Here is a 13,438-nt window from a genome sequence, read left to right as displayed (position 1 = left end):
GTCTCTAAATCCCTCTCTGTTAATATGGTAGTTCTCTAAAACCCTCTCTGCTACTGTAGTAGGTCTCTAAAACCCTCTCTGCCAATCTGGTAGGTCTCTAAAACCCTCTCTGTTAATATGGTAGTTCTCTAAAACCCTCTCTGCTACTGTAGTAGGTCTCTAAAACCCTCTCTGTTAATATGGTAGGTCTCTAAAACCCTCTATGCTACTGTAGTAGGTCTCTAAAACCCACTCTGCTAATCTGTTAGGTCTCTAAAACCCTCTCTGCTAATCTGGTAGGTCTCTAAATCCCTCTCTGTTAATCTGGTAGGTCTCTAAAACCCTCTCTGCTACTGTAGTAGGTCTCTAAAACTCTCTGCTAATCTGGTAGCTCTCTAAAACCCTCTCTGCTAATCTGATAGGTCTCTAAAACCCTCTCTGCTACTGTAGTAGGTCTCTAAAACCCTCTCTGCTAATCTGGTAGGTCTCTAAAACCCTCTCTGTTAATATGGTAGGTCTCTAAAACCCTCTATGCTACTGTAGTAGGTCTCTAAAACCCACTCTGCTAATCTGGTAGGTCTCTAAACCCTCTCTGCTAATCTGGTAGGTCTCTAAATCCCTCTCTGTTAATCTGGTAGGTCTCTAAAACCCTCTCTCCTACTGTAGTAGGTCTCTAAAACCCTCTCTGCTAATCTGGTAGGTCTCTAAAACCCTCTCTGCTAATCTGGTAGGTCTCTAAAACCCTCTCTGCTACTGTACTAGGTCTCTAAAACCCTCTCTGCTAATCTGGTAGGTCTCTAAAACCCTCTCTGTTAATATGGTAGGTCTCTAAAACCCTCTATGCTACTGTAGTCGGTCTCTAAAACCTACTCTGCTAATCTGGTAGGTCTCTAAAACCCTCTCTGCTAATCTGGTAGGTCTCTAAATCCCTCTCTGTTAATCTGGTAGGTCTCTAAAACCCTCTCTGCTACTGTAGTAGGTCTCTAAAACCCTCTCTGCTAATCTGGTAGGTCTCTAAAACGCTCTCTGCTAATCTGGTAGGTCTCTAAAACCCTCTCTGCTACTGTAGTAGGTCTCTAAAACCCTCTTTGCTAATCTGGTAGGTCTCTAAAACCCTCTCTGTTAATATGGTAGGTCTCTAAAACCCTCTATGCTACTGTAGTAGGTCTCTAAAACCCACTCTGCTAATCTGGTAGGTCTCTAAAACCCTCTCTGTTAATATGGTAGGTCTCTAAAACCCTCTATTCTACTGTAGTAGGTCTCTAATACCCACTACGCTAATCTGTTAGGTCTCTAAAACCCTCTCTGCTAATCTGGTAGGTCTCTAAATCCCTCTCTGTTAATCTGGTAGGTCTCTAAAACCCTCTCTGCTACTGTAGTAGGTCTCTAAAACCCTCTCTGCTAATCTGGTAGGTCTCTAAAACCCTCTCTGCTAATCTGGTAGTTCTCTAAAACCATCTCTGCTACTGTAGTAGGTCTCTAAAACCCTCTCTGCTAATCTGGTAGGTCTCTAAAACCCTCTCTGTTAATATGGTAGTTCTCTAAAACCCTCTCTGCTACTGTAGTAGGTCTCTAAAACCCTCTATGCCAATCTGGTAGGTCTCTAAAACCCTCTCTGTTAATATGGTAGTTCTCTAAAACCCTCTCTGCTACTGTAGTAGGTCTCTAAAACCCTCTCTGCTAATCTGGTAGGTCTCTAAAACCCTCTCTGTTAATATGGTAGGTCTCTAAAACCCTCTATGCTACTGTAGTAGGTCTCTAAAAGCCTCTCTGCTAATCTGGTAGGTCTCTAAATCACTCTCTGTTAATCTGGTAGGTCTCTAAAACCCTCTCTGCTACTGTAGTAGGTCTCTAAAACTCTCTCTGCTAATCTGGTAGGTCTCTAAAACCCTCTCTGCTAATCTGGTAGGTCTCTAAAACCCTCTCTGCTAATCTGGTAGGTCTCTAAAACCCTCTCTGTTAATATGGTAGGTCTCTAAAACCCTCTATGCTACTGTAGTAGGTCTCTAAAACCCACTCTGCTAATCTGGTAGGTCTCTAAACCCTCTCTGCTAATCTGGTAGGTCTCTAAATCCCTCTCTGTTAATCTGGTAGGGCTCTAAAACCCTCTCTGCTACTGTAGTAGGTCTCTAAAACCCTCTCTGCTAATCTTGTAGGTCTCTAAAACCCTCTCTGCTAATCTGGTAGGTCTCTAAAACCCTCTCTGCTACTGTAGTAGGTCTCTAAAACCCTCTCTGCTAATCTGGTAGGTCTCTAAAACCCTCTCTGTTAATATGGTAGGTCTCTAAAACCCTCTATGCTACTGTAGTCTGTCTCTAAAACCTACTCTGCTAATCTGGTAGGTCTCTAAAACCCTCTCTGCTAATCTGGTATGTCTCTAAATCCCTCTCTGTTAATCTGGTAGGTCTCTAAAACCCTCTCTGCTACTGTAGTAGGTCTCTAAAACCCTCTCTGCTAATCTGGTAGGTCTCTAAAACCCTCTCTGCTAATCTGGTAGGGCTCTAAAACCCTCTCTGCTACTGTAGTAGGTCTCTAAAACCCTCTCTGCTAATCTGGTAGGTCTCTAAAACCCTCTCTGTTAATATGGTAGGTCTCTAAAACCCTCTATGCTACTGTAGTAGGTCTCTAAAACCCACTCTGCTAATCTGGTAGGTCTCTAAAACCCTCTCTGCTAATCTGGTAGGTCTCTAAATCTCTCTCTGTTAATCTGGTAGGTCTCTAAAACCCTCTCTGCTACTGTAGTAGGTCTCTAAAACCCTCTCTCATAATCTGGTAGGTCTCTAAAACCCACTCTGCTAATCTGGTAGGTCTCTAAATCACTCTCTGTTAATCTGGTAGGTCTCTAAAACCCTCTCTGCTACTGTAGTAGGTCTCTAAAACTCTCTCTGCTAATCTGGTAGGTCTCTAAATCCCTCTCTGTTAATCTGGTAGGTCTCTAAAACCCTCTCTGCTACTGTAGTAGGTCTCTAAAACCCTCTCTGCTAATCTGGTAGGTCTCTAAAACCCTCTCTGCTAATCTGGTAGGTCTCTAAAACCCTCTCTGTTAATATGGTAGTTCTCTAAAACCATCTCTGCTACTGTAGTAGGTCTCTAAAACCCTCTCTGCTAATCTGGTAGGTCTCTAAAACCCTCTCTGTTAATATGGTAGTTCTCTAAAACCCTCTCTGCTACTGTAGTAGGTCTCTAAAACCCTCTCTGCCAATCTGGTAGGTCTCTAAAACCCTTTCTGTTAATATGGTAGTTCTCTAAAACCCTCTCTGCTACTGTAGTAGGTCTCTAAAACCCTCTCTGCTAATCTGGTAGGTCTCTAAAACCCTCTCTGTTAATATGGTAGGTCTCTAAAACCCTCTATGCTACTGTAGTAGGTCTCTAAAAGCCTCTCTGCTAATCTGGTAGGTCTCTAAATCACTCTCTGTTAATCTGGTAGGTCTCTAAAACCCTCTCTGCTACTGTAGTAGGTCTCTAAAACTCTCTCTGCTAATCTGGTAGGTCTCTAAAACCCTCTCTGCTAATCTGTTAGGTCTCTAAAACCCTCTCTGCTAATCTGGTAGGTCTCTAAAACCCTCTCTGTTAATATGGTAGGTCTCTAAAACCCTCTATGCTACTGTAGTAGGTCTCTAAAACCCACTCTGCTAATCTGGTAGGTCTCTAAACCCTCTCTGCTAATCTGGTAGGTCTCTAAATCCCTCTCTGTTAATCTGGTAGGGCTCTAAAACCCTCTCTGCTACTGTAGTAGGTCTCTAAAACCCTCTCTGCTAATCTGGTAGGTCTCTAAAACCCTCTCTGCTAATCTGGTAGGTCTCTAAAACCCTCTCTGCTACTGTAGTAGGTCTCTAAAACCCTCTCTGCTAATCTGGTAGGTCTCTAAAACCCTCTCTGTTAATATGGTAGGTCTCTAAAACCCTCTCTGCTACTGTAGTAGGTCTCTAAAACCCTCTCTGCTAATCTGGTAGGTCTCTAAAACCCTCTCTGTTAATATGGTAGGTCTCTAAAACCCTCTCTGCTAATCTGGTAGGTCTCTAAAACCCTCTCTGTTAATATGGTAGGTCTCTAAAACCCTCTATGCTACTGTAGTAGGTCTCTAAAACCCACTCTGCTAATCTGGTAGGTCTCTAAACCCTCTCTGCTAATCTGGTAGGTCTCTAAATCCCTCTCTGTTAATCTGGTAGGGCTCTAAAACCCTCTCTGCTACTGTAGTAGGTCTCTAAAACCCTCTCTGCTAATCTGGTAGGTCTCTAAAACCCTCTCTGCTAATCTGGTAGGTCTCTAAAACCCTCTCTGCTACTGTAGTAGGTCTCTAAAACCCTCTCTGCTAATCTGGTAGGTCTCTAAAACCCTCTCTGTTAATATGGTAGGTCTCTAAAACCCTCTATGCTACTGTAGTCTGTCTCTAAAACCTACTCTGCTAATCTGGTAGGTCTCTAATACCCTCTCTGCTAATCTGGTAGGTCTCTAAATCCCTCTCTGTTAATCTGGTAGGTCTCTAAAACCCTCTCTGCTACTGTAGTAGGTCTCTAAAACCCTCTCTGCTAATCTGGTAGGTCTCTAAAACCCTCTCTGCTAATCTGGTAGGTCTCTAAAACCCTCTCTGCTACTGTAGTAGGTCTCTAAAACCCTCTCTGCTAATGTGTTAGGTCTCTAAAACCCTCTCTGCTAATATGGTAGGTCTCTAAAACCCTCTATGCTACTGTAGTAGGTCTCTAAAACCCACTCTGCTAATCTGGTAGGTCTCTAAAACCCTCTCTGCTAATCTGGTAGGACTCTAAATCCCTCTCTGTTAATCTGGTAGGTCTCTAAAACCCTCTCTGCTACTGTAGTAGGTCTCTAAAACCCTCTCTCATAATCTGGTAGGTCTCTAAAACCCTCTCTGCTAATCTGGTAGGTCTCTAAAACCCTCTCTGTTAATATGGTAGGTCTCTAAAACCCTCTCTGCTAGTGTAGTAGATCTCTAAAACCCTCTCTGCTACTGTTGTAGGTCCCTGCTACTCTAGTAGGTCTCTAAAACCCTCTTTGTTACTCTACTTGGTCTCTAAAAACCCATCCTTAGAAATCACACAGTTGTTTTTTCCTCCAACCAGCATTGATTGAGCGGTGTACGCCTCACTGATCTCTTTAATCATTCACATTCCTCCATTCAAAGAGAACGGGGGGATGAACAGACGAAACAGACAAAGAGGAAAGTGCAAGTTTGAGTGCCTATCTGTAGTCATCATGATGAGGCTGATTTATTTCATCCTGGGCCGGGATTCATCCCTCCTGTTATCCTTCCTCCAGTTTGGGTCTATTTGTGCTGATCTCTCAGTGGTCCAGAGAGATGGGTATCACTATCCATCACATACTGCATGTTCTGTTCTGTACATCAACTAACAGGACTGTGTTGTGTTACTGTTTTCACAGGGAGCTGAGAAGCCCAAGCCCAGAAGTACACCTCTCAGGTAAGTGGCAGATCATGATGAACCCACAGCATTGTGTGGAAGTGTCACTGTAATGCATATTATTGCAATGCATGGTATTGGATTGTATTACATCCTGTTCTTTGCGTAAGGGGTTGCAAATTATCACTTCTGCACACAGATATGTAATCAGTAACTGTTTATATCACACTTCTTCAGATCATTGCTCTGTATAGTTTAATTACATGTATCTTTCTCCGGTGTGTTGTAATTGTAAAGATACATGATTTAGAGTGTGAAGATGACGTTTATCGTCAGCATATTGAAATTACTACACTGTAGAATTTAACAGAGAGGGAGAAAACAGGCTAAGTATAGAAATGTATAATTGCCTGCCGTATACACACACAACTACGAGGTGTGATCCAGTGGCTGTTCTTCATGAATAATAATCGTGTAGAAAAGTAGCACAGAGGATGTACTAAATTTAAATACTGCTAGCATTTTATTTTATCGGTTTAGATATTATATGACCCGCAGGCCTGAAGCAGTTTTTCTCCCCTGTGTGGAGCAGAGCAGAGCTGCGCGGGTTGACACCTTGTCGGGCTCCCCAGTCTGAGTGCATTAATATGCATGGAGCAGGAGAAGTATGGGTGTTCTATCATCTCTAATCATGGGAGTATTATGGCTGCTGTGTGAATGGGCTCATTAAGGAAGACAGCGTGAAACATGGCCTCCAGCTCTTTCTCAGAAAGTGACTCTGGGACTGGAGATGCTGCGAGCACTCCCCCGGCTATGCCACCCCTGGAACAACACACACACACACACACACTCATGTGTGTGCACACATACACGCATGCACACACGCGCACACACACACACACACACACACGCTCGCGCACCTACAGTGCCTTCAGAAATTATTCATACCTCTTAAATTATTGCCATTTTTTTTGTGTTACAGACGGATTTCAAAATGGATTAAATATATTTTTTTTTCTCACTCATCTACACACAATACCCCATATTGACAAAGTGAAAACATGTTTTTTGACATTTTTGCAAATTTATTGGAATATTAAATACAGAAAAAATTGATTTACATAAGTATTCACACACCTGAATCAATACATGTTAGAATCCCTTTTGGCAGTGATACAGCTGTGAGTCTCTAAGAGCTTTGCACACCTGGATTGTAAAATATTTGCAAATGTTTCTTTTTTAATTCTATAAGCTCTGTCAAGTTTGTTGTTGATCCTTGCAAGATAGCCATTTTTCAAGTCTTGCCATAGATTTTTAAGCCAATTTAAGTAAAAACTGTAACTAGGCCACTCAGGAACATTCAATCTTGTCTTGGTAAGCAACTCCAGTGTATATTTGGCTTTGAGTTTTAGGTGTCTGTTGGAACCAGGTTTTCCTGGTTAGCTCCATTCCATTTATTTTTTTATCCTGAAAAACTCCCCAGTCCTTAATAATTACAATAATACCCATAACATGATGCAGCCAACGCCATGTTTGAAAATATGAAAACTGGTATTCAATGATGTGTCGTGTTGGATTTGCCCCCAACATTTTTTGGCAGTTTTACTTTAGTGCCTTATTGCAAACAGGATGCATGTTTTGGAAAAGTTGTATTCTGTACAGGCTACATTCGTATCACTCTGTCATTTATGTTAGTATTGTGAAGTATCTACAATGTTGCTGATCCATCCTCAGTTTTGTCCTATCACAGCCATTAAACTCTGTAACTGTTTTAAAGTTACCATTAGCCTCATGGTGAAATTCCTGAGCAAATTCCTTCCTCTCCAGCAAATGAGTTAGGCAGGACACCTGTATCTTTATAGTGACTGGGTGTATTGATACACCTTCCAAATTGTAATAAATAACTGCAAAAAAAATTGTTTTACCCATCTACCAATAGGTGCCCTTCTTTGCGAGGCATTGGAAAACCTCCCTGGTCTTTGTGGTTGAATCTGTGTTTGAAATTCACTGCTCGACTGAGGGACCTAACAGATAATTGTGTGTGTGGGGTACAGAGATGGGGTAGTCATTTAAATATGATGTTAAATACTATTAATGCACACAGAGTGAGTCCATGCAAATTATTATGTGACTTGTTAAGCACATTTTTACTCCTGAACTTATTTAGGCTTACACATACACGCACACACACACACATATACAGTTGAAGTCGGAGGTTTACATACACCTTAGCCAAATACATTTAAACTCAGTTTTTCAACATTCCTGACATTTAATCCTCGTAAAAATGCCCTGTCTTAGGTCAGTTAGGATTACCACTTTATTTTAAGAATTTGAATGTCAGACAAATAGTAGAGAGAATGATTTATTTCAGCTTTTATTTCTTTCATCACATTCCCAGTGGGTCAGAAGTTTACATACTCTCAATTAGTATTTGGTAGCATTGCCTTTAAATTGTTTAACTTGGGTCAAACATCATTTCGGGTAGCCTTCCACAAGCTTCCCACAATAAGTTGGGTGAATTTTGGCCCATTCCTCCTGACAGAGCTGGTGTAACTGAGTCAGGTTTGTAGGCCTCCTTGCTCGCACACACTTTTTCAGTTCTGCCCACACATTTTCTATAGGATTGGGGTCAGGGCTTTGTGATGGCCACTCCAATACCTTGACTTTGCTGTCCTTAAGCCATTTTGCCACAACTTTGGAAGTATGCTTGGGGTCAATGTCCATTTGGAAGACTCATTTGCGTCCAAGCTTTAACTTCCTGACTCACGTCTTAATATGTTGCTTCACTATATCCACATAATTTTCCATCCTCATGTTGCCATCTATTTTGTGAAGTGCACCAGTCCCTCCTGCAGCAAAGCAACCCCACAATATGATGCTGCCACCCCCGTACTTCACGGTTGGGATGGTGTTCTTCGGCTTGCAAGCCTCCCCCTTTTTCCTCCAAACATAACGATGGTCATTATGGCCAAACAGTTCTATTTTTGTTTCATCAGACCAGAGGATATTTCTCCAAAAAGTATGATCTTTGTCCCCATGTGCAGTTGGAAACCATAGTCTGGCTTTTTTATGGCGGTTTTGGAGCAGTGGCTTCTTCCTTGCTGAGCGGCCTTTCAGGTTATGTCGATATAGGACTCGTTTTACTGTGGATATAGATACTTTTGTACCTGTTTCCTCCAGCATCTTCACAAGGTCCTTTGTTGTTGTTCTGGGATTGATTTGCACTTTTCGCACCAAGGCATGTTCATCTCTAGGAGACAGAACGCGTCTCCTTCCTGAGCGGTATGATGGCTGCGTGGTCCCATGTTGTTTATACTTGCGTACTATTGTTTGTACAGATGAACGTGGTACTTTCAGGCATTTGGAAATTGCTCCCATGGATGAACCAGACTTGTGGAGGTCTACAATTTTAAATACATCCACAGGTACACCTTCAATTGACTCAAATTATGTCAATTAGTCTATCAGAATCTTCTAAAGCCATGACATCATTTTCTGGAATTCTCCAAGCTGTTTAAAGGCACAGTCAACTTAGTGTATGTAAACTTCTGACCCACTAGAATTGTGATGCAGTGAATTATAAGTGAAATAATCTGTCTGTAAGCAATTTTTGGAAAAATTACTTGTCATGCAGAATGTAGATGTCCTAACCGACTTGCCAAAACTAGTTTGTTAACAAGAAATTTGTGGAGTGGTTGAAAAACAAGTTCTAATGACTCCAACCTAAGTGTATGTAAACTTCCGACTTCAACTGTATATACATACACACATACACAGAAGAAAGCTACCCACAAGCTACCTCGGACAGCCCCCTAGTAGTACCCCCCAAATGTCATTGAGTGGCCCAGCTTGAGCCCGGTCTTGAACCTGACCGAACATCTCTGGAGAGACCTGAAAATAGCTGAGCAGCGACGCTCCCCATCCAACCCGACAGACCTTGAGAGGATCTACAGAGAAGAATGAGAGAAACTCCCCAAATACAGGTGTGCCAAGCTTGTGGCGTCATACCCAAGAAGACTTAAATGTAAGACTCGAAGCTGTAATCGCTGCCAAAGATGCTTCAACAAAGTACTGAGTAAAGGGTCTGAAAACGTATGTAAATCTGATATTTCAGTTTTATGTTTTTGTTTGTTGCAAAAACAGATTTTGCTTTGTCATTATGGGTTAGTGTGTGTAGATTGATAAGGGGAAAAAAATTATTGAATCCATTTAAGAATAAGGCTGCAACTAAGAAAATGTGGTTTGAATACTTTCCAAATGCACTGTATACTATCCAGCACTACTACACACAACTCCTAATGCTATACACAACCCCTAGCACTACACACAACCCATAATACTACACACAACTCCTGAAACTACACACAACCCCTAATACTACACACAACCCCTAGCACTACACACAACCCCTAATACTACACCCAACCACAAACACTACACACAACCCCTAGTACTACACACAACCCCAAGCTCTATTCACAACCCCTAACACTACATACAACTCCATAGCACTACACACAGCCCCATGACACTACACACAACCCCTTGCACTACAGACAACCCCTAGTACTACACACAACCCCTAATACTACACACAACCTGATAGCACTACACATAACCCCATAACACTACACACAACCCCATAACACTACACACAACCCCTAGCACTACACACAATCCCAAACACTACACACAACCCCTAATACTACACACAACCCAGAGCACTAAACACAATCCCTAAGACTACACACAACCCCTAACATTACACACAACCCTAACACTACACACAACCCTAACACTACACACAACCCCAAACCACTACACACAGCCCCTAGCACTGCACACAACCCCTAATACTATACACAACCCCTAATACTACACACAACCGCTAATACTAGACACAATCCCTAACACTACACACAACCCCTAATACTACACACAACCCAGAGCACTAAACACAATCCCTAAGACTACACACAACCCCTAACATTACACACAACCCTAACACTACACACAACCCCTAATACTACACACAACCCGTAATACTACACACAACCCCATTACTACACACAACCCATAACACTACACACAACCCCTAGCACTATACACAACCCCTAATACTACACACACCCGTTAATACTACACACAACCCCTAATACTACACACAACCCCTAACACTACATCCAACCCCTAGCATGACACACAACCCCTAACACGACACACAACCCCTAATACTACACAGAACCCTTAACACTTCACACAAACCCAATACTACACACAACCCCATAACACTACACACAGCCCCTAGCTCTACACACAACCCCATATCACTACACACAGCCCCTAGAACTACACAAAACCCCTAACACTACACAAAACCCTTAGCACTACACACAACCCTAATACTACACACATCCCTTAACATTACACACGCAACATCTATTACTAAACACAACCAATAATACTACACACAACCCCATAACACAACACACAGCCACTAGCACTACATAAACCCCTAATACTACACACAACTCCTAATACTACACACAACCCCAATACTACACACAAACCCTAACACGACACACAACCCCTAATACTACACACAACCCCTAGCACTACACACAACTCCTAATACTACACACAACCCCAATACTACACACAAACCCTAACACGACACACAACCCCTAATACTACACACAACCCCTAGCACTACACACAACTCCTAATACTACACACAACCCCAATACTACACACAACCCCTAACACGACACACAACCCCTAGCACTACACACAACCCCTAGCACTACACACAACCCCTAGCACTACACACAACCCCTAATACTACACACAACCCCTATCATTACACACAACCCCTAATACTACACACAACCCCTATCATTACACACAACCCCTAATACTACACCTGCATTGCTTGCTGTTTGGGGTTTTAGGCTGGGTTTCTGTACAGCACTTTGAGATATCAGCTGATGTAAGAAGGGCTATATAAATACATTTGATTTGATTTGATTTGAACCCCTAATACTACACACAACCCCTAATACTACACACAGCCCCTAATACTACACACAACCCCTAATACTACACACAACCCCTAATACTACACACAACCCCTAGCACTACACACAACCCCTAATACTACACACAACCCCTATCATTACACACAACCTCTAATACTACACACAACCAGTAATACCACACCGAACCCCATAACACTACACACAACCCCTAATACTACACACAACCCCATAACACTACACACAACCCCTAGCACTACACACAACCACTAATACTACACAACCCCTAACATTACACACAACCCTAGCACTACACACAACCACTTATACTAAAACACAACCCCTAACACGACACTCAACCCCTAACATTACACACAACCCTTGGCACTACACACAACCACTAATTCTACACACAACCCCTGACGCTACACACAACCCCTGGCGCTACACACAACCACTAATTTTACACACAACCCCTAACGCTACACACAACCCCTACATGCAGCTCCTCATCACCAAACCGCCCCTTACCTTATAAGAGCTCTCAGGGTACAGATACTCATTCTGCTCCCAGAATCCATTATCCAACAGACCTTTCATCCCCCTGAGTTGTGCACACAGTTCAAATTCTACAGTACCATTCATGTGTGTAATGCGTGTATACACCCAGGCTCCCACCAAAAGGAACAATATTATTGAATGCATTCACTGATTAATTATACAAGTTTAGGCTATTTAAAGAGGTGATCATTGCTAGATTTTCCTCAGCCAAATGACAGTATATTATAGTGATGGTGGTGGTTTGGTTACAGCCTGGAAGAGCTGATGAACATTGATTTGTGGTGCAGCTCTGATGCAGAGGTCACCTGCTGGGAGGAAAATATATTGACTTCTTTATACATACTGTTTTGTCCCTCTTCTCTTTAATTCTCTTCTCCATTTTAATACAGATGTAAAGATGAATTAATGTGTGACATCAAAGTGAAGTGTTTTGAATAGATCCATACTTTAAAACCTCTTAAGGATCCGCCCTTTTTCTTTCAATTTTATCCGAAAATGACATACCCAAATCGAACTGCCTACAACTCAGGCCCTGAAGCAAGGATATGCATATTCTTGGTACCATTTGAAAGGAAACACTTTGAAGTTCATGGAAATGTGAAAGGAATGTAGGATAATATAACACAATAGATCTGGTAAAAGATAATACAAAGGAAAAACCCACCGTTCTTTTGTATTTTTTTTGTACCATCGTATTTGAAATGCAAGAGAAAGGCCATAATGTATTATTCCAGCCCAGGTGAAATTTAGATTTTGGCCACTAAATGGCAGCAGTGTATGTGCAACGTTTTAGACTGATCCAATGAACCATTGCATTTCTGTTCAAACCTTTGTATGAAGACTGGCCAAATGTGCCTAATTTGTTTTTTTTAATAACTTTTCATGTTCAAAATTGAGCACTCTCCTAAAACAATAGCATGGTATTATTTCACTCTAATAGCTACTGTAAATTGGACATTGCAGTTAGATGAACAAGAATTTAAGCTTCCTGCCAATATCAGATATGTCAATGTCATGGGAAATGTTCTTGTTACTTACAACCTCATGCTAATCACATTAGCCTACGTTAGCTCAAACGTCCCGTGGAAGGGACACCGATCCCGAATTAATAGCCATGCAGTTCATATCTCTCGCTCTGAAAACACTGACTGACTGTGACTATAATTGGGGAAAGCCTTTAGGCAGATGCTGCTTTACTAGCTATTGTAGTTGTTTTTGTTTTTGCTATCTGACAGGGCTTCTATTGTGCTCTTCTGTCGTACGCTTGTGTGCCCCGTTGCCAGGGGGCACAGGGGGGCAGTGCCCCAGCTGAGGAATGTGCCTATTAAAATCTCTCCTTCAGATGATTCCTGGGCTGAGGGCTCTTCACAGATCATGGTTGTGCCAGCTCTCAGGATGAACCAACTGGCATGGCCATGGCCACACATGGGGGCCCCCGTCTCAGAGCTTGAGTGCTGATTTTGGATCAGTTTAGCTTTTTAGCTC

The 13,438-nt window shown here is 42.1% G+C and overlaps 1 protein-coding gene across 1 annotated transcript in view; it reads left to right on the top strand.

Annotated features, from left to right (window-relative positions):
* Positions 1–13,438, top strand: part of LOC106611959 (AF4/FMR2 family member 2-like) — a 336,588-nt gene that overhangs the window by 258,605 nt on the left and 64,545 nt on the right. Inside the window, exon 10 of the mRNA XM_014212678.3 lies at positions 5,377–5,414. Within this exon, the coding sequence (XP_014068153.1) occupies positions 5,377–5,414 (38 nt within the window). The remainder of the gene's footprint in view (positions 1–5,376; positions 5,415–13,438) is intronic.

This window comes from Salmo salar, chromosome 09 (assembly GCF_965601325.2).
Source record: "Salmo salar chromosome 09, fSalSal1, whole genome shotgun sequence".
Lineage (NCBI taxonomy): Eukaryota > Metazoa > Chordata > Actinopteri > Salmoniformes > Salmonidae > Salmo > Salmo salar.
Note: the sequence above shows the minus strand (reverse complement) of the source record. Positions and strands in the feature narration are given on the sequence as shown.